General features: G+C 49.1%; 2 protein-coding genes across 3 annotated transcripts in view; one reads left to right on the top strand and one right to left on the bottom strand.

The window, feature by feature from the left end:
* Positions 1 to 132: 132 nt before the first annotated feature.
* Positions 133 to 17,426, top strand: fip1l1a (FIP1 like 1a (S. cerevisiae)). The gene is made up of 16 exons (XM_035523933.1): positions 133 to 530; positions 1,071 to 1,149; positions 2,264 to 2,309; positions 2,416 to 2,501; positions 2,666 to 2,715; positions 2,984 to 3,094; positions 3,335 to 3,462; positions 3,564 to 3,607; positions 4,708 to 4,807; positions 5,528 to 5,708; positions 9,243 to 9,269; positions 9,358 to 9,415; positions 13,036 to 13,094; positions 13,980 to 14,220; positions 16,076 to 16,192; positions 16,275 to 17,426. Exons 1-16 carry the CDS (start codon positions 482 to 484, stop codon positions 16,414 to 16,416), a joined length of 1,518 nt encoding a protein of 505 aa, XP_035379826.1. The 5' UTR covers positions 133 to 481; the 3' UTR covers positions 16,417 to 17,426.
* lnx1 (ligand of numb-protein X 1) overlaps positions 16,923 to 17,891 on the bottom strand; it is a 45,635-nt gene continuing 44,666 nt past the window's right edge. For both annotated transcript variants that reach the window (XM_035523931.1, XM_035523932.1), the window contains exon 10: positions 16,923 to 17,891. This exon is cut by the window's right edge and continues 354 nt beyond it. The gene's annotated coding sequence lies outside the window, so the exon portion shown is untranslated.

Here is a 17,891-nt window from a genome sequence, read left to right as displayed (position 1 = left end):
GCGGAAGAAATACGTCACCGCGTTTCGTTTCGACCGGGAATTTTAAAAGGCTGCAAGGAGACACGTGAAGCGCAGAACACACGCGGCGATTCTTTCCCGCGGTACATACGTAGTTAAGCACCATATAAAGTATGGCGAAGTGGCAGAAAATGACAGCATGAAATAACATGTTTACGTAAATAGTAGTTTGTTTATTTATTGGTAAATATCGCTAAAGGCATGAAATAACACAAGTCCCCCTAATCAGTAGCAAAACGTCGTGAGGCTGTCGTGTGACCTAGAAGCGTGCGCGCGACATAACGCGCGCTGTTGTGTGACGTAGTTGAGCGGTGTCCATAGAAACGTGTTGGGCAGCGTTGACAGCTGCTGCGGTCTTTGCTCAGCTGCCCGCGGAAAGTCTGTTGTGCTGTTTCTGGTGAACCGGTGAACCGGTAGAGGAGCTAAGCGGCTTTAGACGCGACGGGACGGCGGAGCGCCCAGAATGGCCACTGAAGGAGCGACGGGGCAGGACGACGAGTGGCTGTACGAAGGTCAGACTCACCTAACTAACGCGCTCAGACTGACCTCTGATCAGTGCTGTAGTGGGACACGCTGCTCAGCCAACCAGTATAGCCACTAAAACCAGCGCGGCTTGGCGACGGCTCGCGTGGACCGTGCTCGCCACACCTCTCTAGTGGCCGTTATTTTGTAGCTGCACGTGCTCTTAAGAATGTCAACGGCAGCAACGACCATATGGGAACGGTACACGCGCACCGAACAGTGAGAGTGAGAGTGAGTGTGTGTGTGTGTGTGAGAGAGAGAGAGAGAGAGAGAAAAAAAGAGAGATCAGCGCATGGGGGATGAGTAAAGTGTCTCCAAGACGCTGGAAATGTCCACGCGCAGAAATGAAGTGACGCCACCACCGCGTGCCACGTGTTAGACTCGCCAGCCCGTCCAGAATAGTGATGAATCAGCCGCACTTTAGTCGCGTGGGTCTACACGTGCCTAGCTACGTGCGTTCCCTTTCTTTACATCCTTAATGTTTTTTTTTTGTTTGTTTGTTTTTTTTCCCACGCTCTCTGGCCTCACAGACCATGATGACGATGATATTGATGATGATCATGGCGACGGAGACGGTGATGCTGAGGAGACGGAGAATGAGGTTTTCAGGTGAGTGGCAGGTCTCCCCTGGCGCGAGGCCACCATCGGCGCTACTCACGTGCCCATCCTACCCGCGCTGACCTGATGAACATGCATTCACCAGGTCGCTACACTGTGACGTAGTAAGTATGATGTTGGTATAAACATCGAAGTTTGCAGCGAAGATCTCATCACGTGCCCGACCCCCCTCCCCTCCCCTCCCCTCCCCTCCTCTCCTGTTCAGGTGTGCAGCAATGATGCATTTATTTATGCCCCTGCAAATGTGCATGCTGTATATTTGCCCTCAGCGCTTGCGCGCGATCGCATTTGCATTGAACCCGTGCTATTTTCGAGGGCGCGGGAGCAGCAGTCTGCGACGCGTTCATTTCTCATCAGGTGGAGCTGTGCCGGAAATGACCGCGCGCGCAAGCAGGGCAAGAAACTCAAGAGCTCTTTGCACGCTTGTTAAATTCCGAGACGCCGCGCGCGCGGATTAGCGCCGTTAAGCACCGTTTCATTCCTCGCTTAGGCGAGAAGCGTCTCGAGGTCCCTGAGGGTTTCTTCGTCGATTGCGTCGCGTCCCTTTCACTGGAGCGAAGCGGGAGCGTGGCGCACGTGTGCAAATTTCGCTTTTCCTTTTTTTTCCTGAAACGCTCCCAAAAGCTGCCATGTCAAGTGCTTCTCTCCGCCGCCCGTGACTCTGGGTACTGCGAGGCACCCACTACACCCCGTCTGCGTGCTCACAGATGCAACCCTTCCCAGAGGGCTGTTGTCCTTGCATACAGCAGCTCCATAAATGGCTGGTGTTTGAACCAGGTGGCCCAGAGTGGGGGAACCATAAACCCAGGCTGTCCGTGACCAGTTAAAAAACAAAACGCAGTTCAACAAGCACTGGTGTGTGTGTGTGTGTGTGTGTGTGTGTGTGTGTGTGTGTGTGTGTGTGAAGTTCCTCCCTTATTCTTTCCAGAAGTCGTTATTGCTTAGTCAAATAAATACACTGTGTGTCAGATTTCTAAATGCTTTACGGAGGCTTTTCTTTGACACTAGAACCTGGTTCCTGGTTTGTGCATTGGTTTTTGGAAGATCAGTAATGTGTTCAAGTGTGATCACAGGGGTCACTATTCACTATTCTTATCTATCCCAGTGCACTGGTGGGAGATCTGGAGGAGGTTGATGGAGGGTCCAAGCAGGTAGGGGTTTTAACTTCATATCTGTTGAACGCTGACCTTTTACTGCCGGTTAGTTCACGTTGGCGTTCGCCAAAACGGCCAACGGCGTCCTTTCCTGGTCACCAAGGCTCACGGCCTGGGCAGCAATTCAGACAGTGACGATGACGTGTACGTTACCATCGGCGACATCAAAACAGGCGGGAACCAGAGCGCGTGAGTATCCTCTGGGAGCGTGAGCGGGACACTCTCTCGTCCCACGCTGCCTCCACTGTCCCGTGGACTGGCTGCCTCTCCTCACGAGGACGTCGCAGACTTGGAACTGCGTGAGTGCTTTGCCCTCTGGCCTGATCGGCGTTGCTGGTGTTTCTCTCCTGTAGCACTCCTGTCGGCCTTGACATGAAGACCTCGGCCAGAACCTCTCTGCCAGGTAATAGCTGGTCCTGATGACCTTTGGACCTCCTGTTTTCTTTAACTTCAGTTAAAAAGAATCAGTTAATTGGTACCAAAAATGTCATTTTCTTTTTCAGTGTAGTTGTTTTTGTAGTGTAACCTTCTCTTTGAAGGTGTTGGAGATACTGAAACACTACTGTGTGTGCTGGGACTACACCTGCAGCCAGGGGTGATGGTAAATAAGAGAACGCAAGGCTTTTCTCGCATGCCCTTTGACCCCGTGCGTGTCACCTCCTCTCCCTCAGGCCTGAAGGAGAGAGGAGGAGTGGAACTGAACACCGAGGGCAGCTACAGCCATGATCCACTCCTGGAAATGGACATGGAGCTGTTTGAGGAGAAACCCTGGAGGAAACCAGGTGTGTGTGTGGTTGTGTGTGAGAGAGAGAGACTCACTTGGATGCAGTGATATGGGGTGGTGCTGATGTGGAGAAGGGTGTGTGTGTGTGTGTTGAATTCTCTAGGCATCAGGGCTGTAAAAATGACAGCATGTATTTCTTTTGACGAGGTCTGTAATGGATGCTTTATGTTAAGTGAGCAGCTTTACAATGCTGTTATATGAGCACCTTTTTCTTTTCTGTGTGCGCGCGCGCGCCCAGGTGCGGACCTGTCTGACTATTTTAACTATGGTTTCAACGAGGACACCTGGAAGGTGTACTGCGACAAACAGAGGAGACTGCGTGCAAACCTAGAGGTCATGACCTTGGGCTCCTCTAGCAAAATCATGGTATGCACCCTGACTACTGTCCTCCCTTGACCCTGTTCGGTCTCCCGTTCAGACGTGTAGGGCTTAGACATGCCTCTGCCTGTGTGCTCCTGTCTCCATAGGGGAATCGTGGTGATCTGTCCTCCAAGTCGGATTACTTCTCCAGGTATGTGTCCCTCTCATTGGCTTTCAGCCCTTTTTGTGCCACCAATGCCGTGTTGGCAAAGATGCAACGCCCCCTCAACCAGATTCAACGTCCACGCGTGGCTGTCAGGTGGCCAGTAGAGATACTCTGAGGTTTCAAAGTGCAGGCGAGGTCATGGTGGATTTTTTGTCTTGAAATGTAAAGTCTCTCGCTCTCACTTGCATCTCTCTCTGATCAATTGGGTGTGTGTGTGTTTACTATAAGGATGGTGTTGAGGGATATTTACTGGGTCATTCTGCCACTTGAATTGCTCAGTTTCTGTGGTAACTGCTTTTTACACACACACACACACACACACAGGCTGTCTCTTTTCCTTCTCTATCCAAATAAGTCCCTCCCCTTTCCTTTAGAGCAGACTGGCTTTAAAATCTAGCCATCCATTTTACCTACTGCAGAAGAAAGTTAGTAGTTTCTGTCTCGGTTTTACTGCTGGATTGAGGCTGACACATACACACACACACACACACACACACGCTGTCATGGGAGACTGAACTCCCAGTCCTGTGTAGGGTTGGATAAGAGGAACCAACCCATCTGATTGGCTGTCCCCTCACGCGTATGAAACGCCGCGTTCAGGAGTTACAGTTGTCATGCCTCCGTTAGAAGCTTCTACACAGATACAGATGTGCGCGCACACACCCAGCAGTTCCAGTTTCAAACCCTAGATGGCAAAACGGCCTCAACTCCTCCAGGCTGAGTGTGAGGGAGAGAGAGATTTTTATATATATACAGTGTGTTTTATTTAAAGTAGTGCCTAAAATAGGTTAGGATTTGATTGTTGTGGAGTGTGTGCATGCAGGATTTTCAGTGTTCCACTGTCTGGGTGGAATATGCAGGTTGAAGAGAGGTGCAATGACGTGCGTGCGTGCGTGCGAGCGTGTGTGTGCGTGAGAGAGAGAGAGAGAGAGAGAGAAACAATGAGTAGTAACATTTAATAGGCTTAACGTGTGTGTGTGTGCGTGCGAGCGTGTGTGTGCGTGAGAGAGAGAGAGAGAAACAATGAGTAGTAACATTTAATAGGCTTAACGTGTGTGTGTGTGTGTGTGTGTGTGTGTGTGTAGGAGGTCAAATAGCAACATCAGTATTGTTGGAGGACAAACAGGAACCATCAGTCGTGTGGAAGGACGAAGACGTCACAGTGCAGATGGAAACAGTACATCGGTAGGGCTGTGTGTGTGTGTGAGAGAGAGAATAGTGGCATTTGTATGTAATGAATGAAGCATGTCAAGATTGTTGTTCTGTATATCTTCATTATGATCAAAGGAAGCTTAACAGCCGCCTCAGTAATCGGGACAGAAAATAGTCATCTTTAGTATGTGTGTGTGTGTATAATGTGTGTGTGTATAATGTGTGTGTGTGTATAATGTGTGTGTGTGTGTGTGTGTGTATAATGTGTGTGTGTGTGTGTGTGTATAATGTGTGTGTGTGTGTGTGTGTATAATGTGTGTGTGTGTGTGTATAATGTGTGTGTGTGTGTGAGCGTGTGTGTGTGTGTGTGTGTGTGTGTGAGCGTGTGTGTGTGTGTGTGTGTGTGTGAGCGTGTGTGTGTGTGTGTGTGTGTATAATGTGTGTGCGCGTGTGTGTGTGTATAATGTGTGTGTGCGTGTGTGTGTGTGTATATGTGTGTGTGCGGGTGTGTGTGTGTGGGTGTGTGTGTGTGGATAATGTGTGTGTGTGTATAATGTGTGTGAGCGTGCGTGTGTGTGAGCGTGCGTGTGTGTGAGCGTGCGTGTGTGAGCGTGCGTGTGTGTGCGTGCGCGTGTGCGTGTATAATGTGTGCGTGTATAATGTGTGTGAGCGTGTGTGTGTGTATAATGTGTGTGTGTGTGTGTGTATAATGAGTGTGTGTGTGTGTGTGTGTGTGTGTGTGTATAATGTGAGTGTGCGTGTGTGTGTGTGTATAATGTGTGTGTGTGTGTGTGTGTGTGTGAGCAGGTGCAGTCCTCCTCTGAACGCTCTTCAGATACTGAGCTGCCTCAGTTCTTTCCTCCTCACATCCCTCCTCCTCCTCTCCACCTTCTCTCCATCAGCACCACCCCTCCGCTCATACCTCCACTCCCACGTGAGTCTCGCACGCACACACACTCACTCTCACGTGGGCTCGGTAGACCTTGCCTTGGTGATGTCACTGCAGGGTTTTTAACCTCACCTGCACTGGGAGTGAGAGATTCACTCCACTCTGACATCAGCACTGGCAAAAGCAAAGCAGAACTGCACACCTAACTCTGTGTGTGTGGTTGTTATGGTAATGGACACCTTCCTTCGGTTAATAAACGCTTAATGACAGATTAATGACATGTCACAATTAAATTGCAGAAAAGACACTTTTGTTAAAGAAATCACCATCAACAAAACCTTCTCAAGACTAAAGGGTTGGATGGTTTCCACGGGCATGGTGAGAGAACTGTCACTCTGCGCTCGTAGGGTCCTTCATAACACCTTCAAAACAACACACAACTGAAACTAGTGTTCAGTATACATCGTGACCTTCAGATTGGGCCATACCAACTCTATCAGAACGGGGGTGTCATTCACACTGACAATATTAACTGACGTTATAGTAGGCAATCACAGAAATGTTTACCTGTGGTGATAACGCATGCCATTTTATTAATATTTTCTGAAGCAGAATTATTTATGCCTTGTTAATTGTTGAGGCACAAGAAACTTGCCAGTGAGGTCAAAGGTCATAATGAATGTGTCCAACCCACCACATTACTGTGTCCATATGGCTAGCCATGGGGAATCGTTGGTTTCCTAGGCCACCTGTAGCTAACAGGTCAAAGGTCTGGTGTGTCCTACGGTGTGTCCTGCAGCTCTTCTGATTGGGTCATGGATCAAAGAGTCAGTCAGTGATTGGTCAGCTCAGTTGGTGCATATGAGGCATGAGGGCCCTGTGTGATGTGTTTGATGATGCTGTGTTTGAGAGAGGCACACACCCATCTGTTCCACTGTGGGATGGTGCTGTGTTGCTGCCTGGCTGTCTGTTTCAGGGTCTTCCTCACCAGGGTCTTCCTCACCATCTGCACCACTGGCCCGGTTGTCCTCACCAGAGTACTCTTAGCCCTTCATCTTCAAAGCCTCGTCAAAATTCACACCTGGCCAAATCCAGCCCCACCCCCGACTCGCGCAGAAGCCTACCGACAGCCTCGCCCCCATGTGCCTGGCCACGCCCCCTACGTCCGCGTAATGCTAACTAAATATCAAACATCCGTGGCAAACCCTGCCTTTGATGTCCGGCCTTTTAAGTTCAGCTGGGCTGTTTTATCATTGCAACCTTCCTCTATCTTTAAATAGAGCCTCTCCATGTAACCCTCAGAAGTGCCTCTCACACACACACACACACGGGCCTGTCCTGCATTTCCTTTTGTGATGTGCAGCGTTAGGATAAAATTAGCTGCCTAGGGCAGGAGAAAGAACAACAACAGCACATCCACTGTAGAACTGACCCAGCTGGAGAGAGAGAGAGAGAGAGCTTGATTGACCAAATCGCTTAGCATGCGCCAAATTCCTTTGCTCGTACAAAACCAAGAGCCCTGCAGTCAGTTGTGGCCTGCGCATTGTTTCTGGTTTTAAACTGTGTAGACCAGTCTGGTGATTAAAAAAACAATCCAAGCCCAAGCAGCAGCCGGCTTTGATCAGAGGAGGGAAGCGGGTGGGATTTCCAGACTTCAGAGCGCTGCCAGTCCTTTTCGCACTTTCGCATGTGAAGCGTGCAGGCGGGAAACAGCGATGGGCTGCACTTTATAAAGACGGTCGAATAAAGATGGTCTCCCCTCTGGAAAGTCGTGTCTGAATGCTTCAGAAGAGCTCTCGGAGAGGAGAGCAAGAACTGAGTGACTCTACCGTTCTTCGTCTCTGTCTGGGAAATCTTTAAAACCCCTGATTTGGCCTGAAACTCCTAGCTCAGTCGTCTCTGACCAGCCAGAGTGACGGATGGAGGGGACTGTTCCCAGCCACCAGGACACCGCTCCACTTCCTTAGGGCGACGACGGTATCGTCCTCTCTCCTCCTCTGGGAGGGACTGCGGCACAGGCTGGTGGTGCCATAACCCTGGCCTGGAATTCCCAGCGCCATGCGTTCTGGACTGAGAGGCTTTCGGAGATGATGGGAACTGTGGTGAATTTGGGGTATAGGGGTGACCGGAGTGCAGTGGCTTGTTTTGGGGGTGGGTCCTGTGGGTCTGGCTTCTGTCCGTACAGTGACGAAGCAGTCTGCACGTGGTCAGATTCTAACCAATCAGATAACTCCAGACACATGAAGGGGTAGGGTTTACCACTGAAGCTGTGTGGATTAGGCACACGGTCAGACGAGGAGATGTATCTGAACTTTCTTTCCTCTGAGAGTTGAGGTTGGTGTCCAGGACAGTGGCGGAGACAGAGTTGGTTTTGGAAGGTTTAGCGATGGTCGGCTAGGGGCCAAACCCAGTACACACAGGCCTTTGTATTACGTTGTTTTTCTATGCTTGGACAACTGAGGCAGGTTTTGTTACAAAGATATCTAAGTAACTACACATGACTGTTATTATATTTGTAGCAGTCATTTATCGGTACATGGATATCTGTAAGGGTCATTTATCGTTAGAAATAAATGACTGACTTGGTCGGTAATCGTCCCTCCAGGCTGGACACCCTTCTTTGAGTGAGCTGTGATAGGAGGGTGTACGTGACCTTTTGAAGCGCTCGTCTGTAGCCGGCGTGGACCTGTCTAGTCCGTCTGTGTATAGGACGGTGTGGGGGTCAGAGTGCCCTGCTCTGCTTGGGGGTGGGGGCGTGGCACATGACACGGGTACGCTTAACGGCACTGAGAGGACGAAGGATGAAGGGCAGCGTAAGAGAACGACACACAAGCACGATCTCCAGGCTCTCTCTCACACACACACTCTCTCTCTCTCTCTCTCTCTCAGGTTTGAGAAGCTAATTCATCATCCCATCAGCTCTGCCCTCCCTCAGTTTTAGTGCAGGTTTCTTGACAAGGCTGATGTGTCCAGTGGCTGATGGCAGGCGGTTGTGGGCGGGGCTGTAGGAAGATTGACAGATATATGGTGGTTGTGAAGTGCTCTGTCTAGCAGCATAAACAAGCTGACTGCCATGCAGCTGCTCAGAGAAACTCCAAAAAGAGTCGAACAGGAGGAAAATTCAGGATGACGTGTGTGTGTGTGTGTGTGCGTGTGTGTGTGTGTGCGTGTGTGTGTGTGTGCGTGTGTGTGTGTGTGATCTCTCCTCCATGTTTTCTTTACGTCCTTTCTCTTTTTTTGCAGACGTTTTTGTTTCTGAAACTTTCTAACTCTCATCAGGGGGCTGTGTGGAAAAACAAAGAAGGATGGTGCCCAGATGTGTGTGTGTGTGTGTGTGTGTGTGTGTGTGTGAGATCAAAGGGATATGCATGTATGTGTGTGTTTTGGAGGGTTTTGAAGGCATTTAGACTCCTGCAGCCTCTATTAGCAATGACAGTTAAAGTTCCAGGCTCAGCTCACTCTCACACTGCGTTTGAGGTCACAGCCGTCTCAGAGCTGTCCCCTCTCTCTGGTTGGCACGGAGCCGAGGGGGTGCGCGCGCTTCGGGCATTTGTGACTCTGTTTGTGCTCTTGTTGCAGGGCTGCCTGTGAATATCCCACCACCTGGTAAGATGTCATCCAGCCATCAGACACCATGTTACGTTTTAGTGTGACATGCAGTGATGTGTGTGTGTGTGTGTGTGTGTGTGTGTAGGTTTTCCTCTCCCTCCTGGTGTTCCTTCGCCTCCTTCCATGATAAGTACGTTAGAGAGGTAAGTTTAAGTGACTCAGAATATGGAGGGGTGGGTGTGGGTGTGGGTGTAATGTTGATTGTGTGTGTATTCAGGCTGAGGCACTACAGAAGAAGGAGGGAGCGCAGACATGGGCGAGACAGTGAGGCAGAGAACAGCTACACCTCCATCAGGAGAAGCTCCCACAGGCGAGCCAGACAGACAGATATAGACAGACACAAATATAGATAGACAGACAGTTATAGACAGATGGAGAGAGGGAGAGAGAGGGAGAGGAAGCGTGAATGAAAACGGTGATTAACGTTACAGAGTAACAATGACGGCAGATGATGTTTCTGTGTAATCCCGCGTGACGGACACGCTGCGCTGATCTGGTGGGACGGTGAAACAAGACATGAGCTGCAGGACTCCTCAGTTGCAGTCTCTCTCACACACACGTGCTCCCTCTCTCTCCTTTTGTAGTTCTTATTATGTAGGCCAGCTCATGAAAGTTGTAGTGCCCTTTACAGACTGAGGAGAGAAGAGGAAATCACCAAACTGCTTTGTGTACAGATAACTCCCCATTTCCACACACACACACTCACTCAGGCCTTCAATCTGATTGCTCTGGGACGTCGTCAGCAGAACTGACTCCTTGCGCATTGTGGCATGGGCGCAGAAGACCATCCAGATCTCCACAGTCCAGTCTGTGTCGCACTGGGTTTACAGCAGCTTGGGTGCTGGCACACTCATGTGCCATAGATTTGTGTGTGCGTGGTGGGCCATGTTGGCGCATGTGCTTGGTGGGACCACTTCTCTCTGGAGCCGCCAGGCGTCAGGGCCGATCTCAGTTCGAGGGGGACACGACTACCCGATGCGGTCCATGACCTCAGTGCTGTGAGACCTCCCAAATAAGGCAGAGCGTTCGGGGCCAAGGTCCCCTGTTTATCGCGTTCCAGAACACTCCCTTCCTCTCCTCATTCCTCCCCTGGTCTCTTCTTCTCCTCCCTTGTTCTTTTTCACTCCCCCCCCCTCAAGGCAAACGGCCACCGGTCGGCCGTCTGGCTGGGCCCACCCCCGCCCCACGCGTGCCTTCACTTGATTGGCTGACCTGACGCAGGCTTCCTCCCTCAGCCGATGCTCTTATTTGGACTTGTTTGGGCTGTACTGCTATCAGAGCATCATAGATGCGCGTGAAGGTGTAGATGTTGGCCTGCTGACCCCAGACCAGTGCTCACTTTGTTTATAGTACTGCGATGCTGTTGTGGTGTTGGGCTCCTTTTAAACCCCTCATTTCCTGTTTTGAATATCAATTACATCATCACCTCCTAGTATAGTCCTCAATGCACTCTTTTTAAGGATATATAATAGCAAATATTACCCTGATCAGTTTGCATGTAACCTAGCAGAAGAGTTTTTGGAAAGCCTGTTGTAATTCTCTCCATGGCACCTTGGCAGTGTTGTGCAAGCAGGATGTTGGTGTGATGATCAGATGTGATGTGCTTGAACTGGTTCCAGGTCAGCATAGGGCTGTGGTGTGGCCACATCTGGGCCGTCTCCTGCTTTCATCTCCGCTGTTGAAATCTCTCACTCTTTTCTCCTTCTCGTCTCACCAGTCTCTGCTTTTTAAAATTTTGCCATTTCCGCACTCTGAATAAACTCCCCTTTTTTTGTGTCGTTTAAAGAATGGTTCTTCTCACGTCTCGAGCGCCCTGCCAAGTCCAAACCTCCTCGCTGGAGTTTCCGTTAGGCTAATCCCTGCCAACCAACCACTGGATCATTTATGAATCACTTCCTTTCCTAGCACAGCTTCAAAAATCTTGCTTTTTTTCCCTCACGCCTGTTCTCTCACACGTGTGCGCGCACACACACACACACTCACACTCACAGGCTCTCACACACACACTCACACACACACTCACACACACACAGGCTCACACACACACACACACACAGGCTCACACACACACACACACACACACAGGCTCACACACACACACACACACACACACACACTCACAGGCTCTCACACAAATACTCACCCATGCACTGTAGGCCAAGCATGGTGTAAATGCAGAGGCTCCTAAGAGGGAACAGAGGAACCCCTAAAATGCAGAGCAAGTGTGTGTGAGTGTGTGTGTGTGTGTGAGTGTGTGTGTGTGAGTGTGTGTGTGTGAGTGTGTGTGTGTGTGTGTGTGTGTGAGAGAGGGATGTCGTGGACCGGTGGGATCCCTGGGCGCTTGTCAAATGTGAGTACCTCTACAGAGTGCCTCACACGCCTTTCCCATTAACTCAGTCATGCCTGTACCGTGAGTCTCCAGAGTTCCAGCAAGGCCCAACTAACCTGAACACAGCCTCGTTACTTTCAGGGTGATGAGAGACGAGTAGGTCTTATCGCCTTGTGAATTTCAATGTTCATGGTTGTCATCAGCTTGGTTTTGTTTTTTCACTAAAAATGGTTGGCCTTGTGAGCGCCAGACTGTTCCAAGCGTAGTGTGGTTTAGTTGCTCGAGAGAGGGCTGTTAACAGCTCGGTGCAGTAGCTGCATCTGCCTTATTGATATTGTCTCTCGCTGCCATGGTAGCCAGGATGAGCAGCGCTTCGCCGAGATCCAAAACCTGCTGTTGTGAACGGTGTCTTTGGGGTTTATGAGCGTTGGCATGGGATCATTAAGACCGAGCTCTGCAGTGATTAGCTGCCTTAATGAGCTGGCACTAATTACGAGCGGCCTCGGGGGCGAGTCTGTCGCGTCCAGTCCTCCGGCATCGATTGTCCTCAGCACTAACGTCTGTCTCGCACCGGAGAGAAGTATAGGGAATACTGCTACGGGAAGAGAGAGGCAGTGCTTCTGAAGCTGGTTGCCTTTTTAAAAGGAGAGAGAGAGATTGTGGAAGGAGAGGTTAGGAACAGCAGAGGTATCCCTGCCAACACTATTTATAGAGGGAAAGCATTTGGAATCTGAATCAACACCTGTCTACAAGGAGTCCTCTTGGACATGCTCTCTCACACACACGGCCTTTTCACCTTTCACCTCTCGGGGAAGCGTTTAATCGGATGCGGGGCCAGGCGCCCAGCTCTACGCTTGGGCTCTTGGCCTACGGTTCTCCTTGACAACGTGCCAGTCACATCAAAAGCTGGAGATGGAGAAGCAGATCTGTGGCAAAGCTTTTGCTCACTCAGAAACCGGGGGGGGTTTCTGTCTTATCTTGCTGTTTCCCCTTCCTCTCGCCTCTTTCCTGAGCACGTGTTCTCCGGCTTCATCCCGGGCGAAATGTAACGGAGCCCCGCTTTGTAGAACACTGAGTGGAGAGAGCACACTACTCTTTATTTATTTATCTATCTATCTCTTTATTTATTTTGCTTTGTAATGGTCTTTTTCCCCTTTCTGACCCCTGTTTGATCAAATGTCCTGGGGATGTGCGTGTGTGTGCGTGTGTGTGCGTGCGTGTGTGTGCGTGTGTGTGCGTGTGTGTGCGTGTGTGTGCGTGCGTGTGTGTGCGTGTGTGTGCGTGTGTGTGCGTGTGTGTGCGTGTGAGTGCGTGTGAGTGCGTGTGTGTGCGTGTGTGCGTGTGTGTGAGTGTGAGTGAGTGTGCGTGTGTGTGTGCATTGACATTTCTTTTAATATTAATGCTTCTTCTAACTGTTGTCTGCCACCGTTATAGCAGTCGCTCAGGAGGAGCTTACGATGGCCACGCCTCTCCTCGCTTCCCCTTTCCTGCAGGTAGGTGGCGCTATCACCATCAGAAAACCTCACAGTCCATTTCCTTGTATCAGGAGTTGCAGTAATTTCAGCCAGTGAACCTGCATGCATTCCCGCGTTGGAGGACTCAAGTCAAATGCACTCCATTATCTTATATAATCAATAGATAATAATTCAGGTCAAAGGTTAATTGCTGAGGTCATGACCATAAAGCTGTAGCATTGAGCTCCTTGGGTAGGAGGGTGTGTGTGGGATTGAAGCTATATAAACAGTAGTGTGAGTTCAAGTCTTTGAAGGAATGATTCCTAGTGGAGTTTCCTAAAGTCTAACAAATGGTGGGAAAATATTTAATTTGGATGACTTTAATCTGACTATCACACATCCTAAGATGCTGACCAAATATGTGTGAACGGCTCTGAAACACACACACGCAGCAGTGTGGCGTATGGGTGCTGTTTCAGTTACTGAGAGGTCAACTGCTCTGTAGTAGTTGACCCTGAACTTCATCATACGACATTACTGTACACAGAGGTTAAGAAGGATAGACACACACACACAGACACATGAGAATGGCACTGTGCATACTGTGGTCATCTCCACCACTCAGCCTGGAGGCTACGTCACCTCCACCACACCACCACAGGAAGTGTTAGGACATGGTTTATTGTGAAACAGTGACCCTGACTCACAGTTGGGGAGATTCCCTTCAGACATCACTGTTAATCACTGTTACTTCTGTAACATCCCCGTTGCTCACTGCAATTGAACTCGGCATGAATATTTAATTGAGAGGCCAGCATGTATTTAGGTTGCCTGAGATATTACCTTAAACAGTGCCCAAAGCACTACACCAGGTGTGTGCTTCTCCATCTAATGAGCTGTGTCTGGTCTTCCATAACCTGCCAGGTGTGTTCCCACCCATGCTGGGAGGATTGGCACCCTGGCCAGGCTTGATTGACAGCGCCAAAGCATGGGAGCATTACGCCCGACAAGACAAAGAGCGGGAGAAAGAGAAGGAGAGAGAGAAGGAGAGAGAGCGGTGCCGTGATCGAGAGAGGGAGGGAGAGCGTGACCGGGATCGAGAGAGGGAGCAGGACCCAAAAGAACAGGATCGGGAGGACACACCCTCGTTTCAGGGTCGTGGCAGGTGAGCAGTGTGTGTGTGTGTGTGTGTGTGGACAGCTGTGGCTGGACAGATGTTGGGTCTGGTCCACATAAACAGGCTGCCGGACGCTTCGCACATGTGAGACAGACCCAGTGAAACAAACCAGGAAGAGCAGTAATGGAGAAACGGAGAAGATTAAAACAGAAACGTCTGTGTGTGTTTTGAACACTGACTGCAAGAGGAAGCCTGCACTTGTTGTCACAGGGGGCAGTGTGCACCAAATAAAAGTCAGAAAGAATAATGCCGAGATGGAGATGAGCGAGAGCGCGCGCATCTCACCAGCTACACACACACACACGTTTATAGTGGTGTGTGTGTGTGTGTGTGGGGGGGGGGGGGTCATCCTAGTGTGAGTGGGAGGGTTTATAGTGATGTGATTGGGGGATTTGTAGTGGTGTGAGAGGGGTTATAATGGTGTGATCATTTCTGTACGTTTTGGTTGTGGTGTTTATGGGAACTTCATGGTGTTCTCTTATAAAACTCAATATGTAAGGCCTCAGTCGGGTGCTTGTCCCATTTGTCAAATTCTTGATTCATAAGCAGGCCCCACATGGGCCAATGGGCCCAATAAATTATTCAAAAGTTTTAGCAAAATTCTACTTGGATGTTTGCTGTTTTGCGGCGCAGAGATCGCCGAGTTCATTCACTGATCGGTTTACATTTCCTGAAGAACTGGTTATCATGCTTAAATAATTCTAGGAGGATGCATGATTCAGGGGACTTGTGTGTTCCTCCCTGAGATCTAGATCATACCGTTTAAGGTCCGTCTGTCTGTCTCTCTTTCTAAAAAAAAAATCTAATTTAAATTGCTTTATTGGCATGGATTGTAATTAACAACTGTTGCTAAAAAAATTAAAACTCTGGAGAAAGAACTTGTGCATGCGTGTCTGTGTGTGTGTGTGTGTGTGTATGTGTAATATTGTTTGCTCTGAGTGTGGCAGTTCCAAACACAGGTGCAAAGTGTTCTTCACTGGGCTTCTAGTGTTTATGTTGTGCTCTCTTACACACATGCATACACACCACACACACACAAACACTTTCTCACACATTTACACACCTGCACAGTGTAATGGTGTGTGTGTGATGCATATGTTTAGATACACATGTTGCCAATTTGTATTTATAGCAAGGCCCATCTATGCAGTATGTGTAGTACACATATACATAATGTACATGGTGTTTTCATTATCTGTAAATAGAACATATGAGCTGAGATCATGGTATCAGGGGACTGACACACACACACACACGAAACATCTTTGGAAAAAGAACAAAGTAAAGTTTTGGAGTAGTTCCCCGTTTCTCACAAATGCCATCATCACTTGCTTTCATTTTTCTCTCTCCGTCACACAAAACGCAGATCAAATGCCAACACTATGCTGCATTCCTTTCTGCACTGTGGCTATTGTAAACATGGACTCATACATTTAACAGTGATTTAGATGCTAGTGGCTGTATGACCTCTTAGCTGAGCACCTGAGGTCATCTTGCCAATTCTACAGAGCCCAGATAGGCCAAGCCATGAGCTGTGTTTTTAGTGCACCATCATTCAAATTCTCTATGCTTCATCAAAGGGTTTTAGTTTAGACAGTATGTGCACAGAGATCGTGTGTGTGTGTGTGTGTGTGTCTGAACAGTGCATTGTCTCTGTAGACACCAATCTATGTAAGTAATAATGCATTTTTAAAACTTGGTGAGCAAGACTGTTTAAAAACAGCATTATCAGAAAAAGGTGTGTGTGTGTGTGTGTGTGTGTGACCAATATTTCCGCTTCCACCATGTAGGGTTTGATCATTGTGAAAGTGTGTGTGTGTGTGTGTGTGTGTGTGAGACACAGAGACAGTCGGGAGAGCGAGCGATACGTGAAGCGTGCTAGTAGGGAAGGTGAGAGAGATTACAGACACCGGGACAGGAGACACAAGGACCACAGCGACCGGCACAGAGCCTCCAGCAGGTAAGGGCGCCCCCAACACGCACACGGGTAACGTTCGTGTCATGTGACCTGTATCGTGATGTAGCATTCTCCTCTTCAACAGCAGCCGGAGGAGACGTGCTAGCGATGACGGCGACAGCCACAGGAGGCCCAGACACAAACGCTCCAAACGCAACAGGAACAGCGCTGAAGCCAGCGAGGAGCGCAGCGCTGAGCACGACAACCAATCAGAGGCCACTGAGTAACCCTCAGGCCAATCGGGTGAAACGTCTGTGCTGACCAGTGGCGGGGGGACAGGGGTTGGGTGTTAAATTATTTATTTAAGCTGACGAGCCAACAGCAGCTGGGGAGTGAGCAGTGCTACGCTTACTTGCACTCGAGAGGAGATGTTTTCTGTTGCCTTTTAAGAGAACTGGATTATAGTTTAAAGGTTCTAGACCAAAGAACATTAACAAAAGGCTACAAGCTACTTTTAAGTTTTACTTAAGTTTTATTTATAATAATTTAAGACTTTAAGAATGACACTTTGATTATTAAGGTAAAAAATATATATTTTTTGTTGTGCCAAACAATTTTGTTTGTGTAGGAAAGCTGTATTATAAATAATTTGATAAAGCAATTGTCTGAGTATGATAATTCCTTTGATTTAACAGGTACATACTGACTGACTCAATTTTGCGTGATCTCCCTTATACACACACACACACACTCCCACACCCCCAAAGTAATGGCTCTCACGCTGCCATGGGTCTCTTTGTCGAACGATTTTATTGATTATTTAACCGAATGTGCCGCCAGGTACATAATTCTACACAAGCCAAAGCGAGAAACCGTGGAGCACGTGGCCGAGTCGGGCACACGTGGCACACGTGGCACACGTGGCACACGCGACGCCCCTACACTCCCTTTCTGTGGCCCCTGTCTCTAAAGTAGCAAAGGCTGCCAAAATCTTGTTTTAATAAGCATAAATAGACTTTTTAAAGATAGTACGAATGATATTTTAGTCATCTGCTTTTTTGTAATAATACCACCTATTTCTTTATTTTTTGTGATGTCTGAAACATACCAACACAGATGAAAACTACTTGGCAAATAGGTTTCCGTGCCAACAGCTGGCACCGTCGGAAGGAAAGAAGCCAATCCCATAGCCAAAAGGTTAGAGGAACAGAGACGAACCCAACGTGAACTAAAGTGTTGCCATAGTAACATAGCTTGAAATCATCCTTTTTTGTTGTTCGCTTTTTTCTTTTAGACACCAACATTAACAGTAAAGACGTGCCCACTTTAAATGTTCTAACAGGCCTTGAAATGAATCGGAAATGCACCCCCCCAAACCCCACCCTCACACACACACACACACACACACACTCTCTCTCTCTCCGTCGTGCACAGTGCCCATACAGGAGTTAGGAGCTGATCCTGGGTTAGGTCAGACACTCCTCATCGGGATGACCTTCCTTCCTGGACATTCCCTTTCGCAGCTCATTTGTGTCGTCATCCTGTCGCCTTGGCGACTGCTACGGTAGAGCACAGTCATGAGCGCAGTTGCTTTTCTACGTCGTCCTGTGCCTAAACTACGCGATGGGTGGAGCGGCGGGTAAAAAGGTGGGGGTCCGGAGAACAGCCAGGCGCTCCCTCTGCCCCCGGCCTCTCCAACGCCGCGTCGCCGTAAGCGTGGCGGTTCCGGCGTGTCCCCTTCTGAAGAGTCAGTCATAAGCCC

Source organism: Electrophorus electricus, chromosome 3, assembly GCF_013358815.1.
Source record: "Electrophorus electricus isolate fEleEle1 chromosome 3, fEleEle1.pri, whole genome shotgun sequence".
NCBI classification, from domain to species: domain Eukaryota; kingdom Metazoa; phylum Chordata; class Actinopteri; order Gymnotiformes; family Gymnotidae; genus Electrophorus; species Electrophorus electricus.
This window is presented reverse-complemented; position numbering and strand designations above follow the sequence as displayed.

Excerpts from the sequence above, each read along its gene's own strand:
- fip1l1a (XM_035523933.1), top strand. The coding sequence starts at position 482 with ATGGCCACTGAAGGAGCGACGGGGCAGGACGACGAGTGGCTGTACGAA. Across the intron at positions 3,095-3,334 it reads GAAACCCTGGAGGAAACCAG|GTGCGGACCTGTCTGACTAT; the intron begins GTGTGTGTGTGG and ends GCGCGCGCCCAG. Across the intron at positions 16,193-16,274 it reads CGGCACAGAGCCTCCAGCAG|CAGCCGGAGGAGACGTGCTA; the intron begins GTAAGGGCGCCC and ends CCTCTTCAACAG.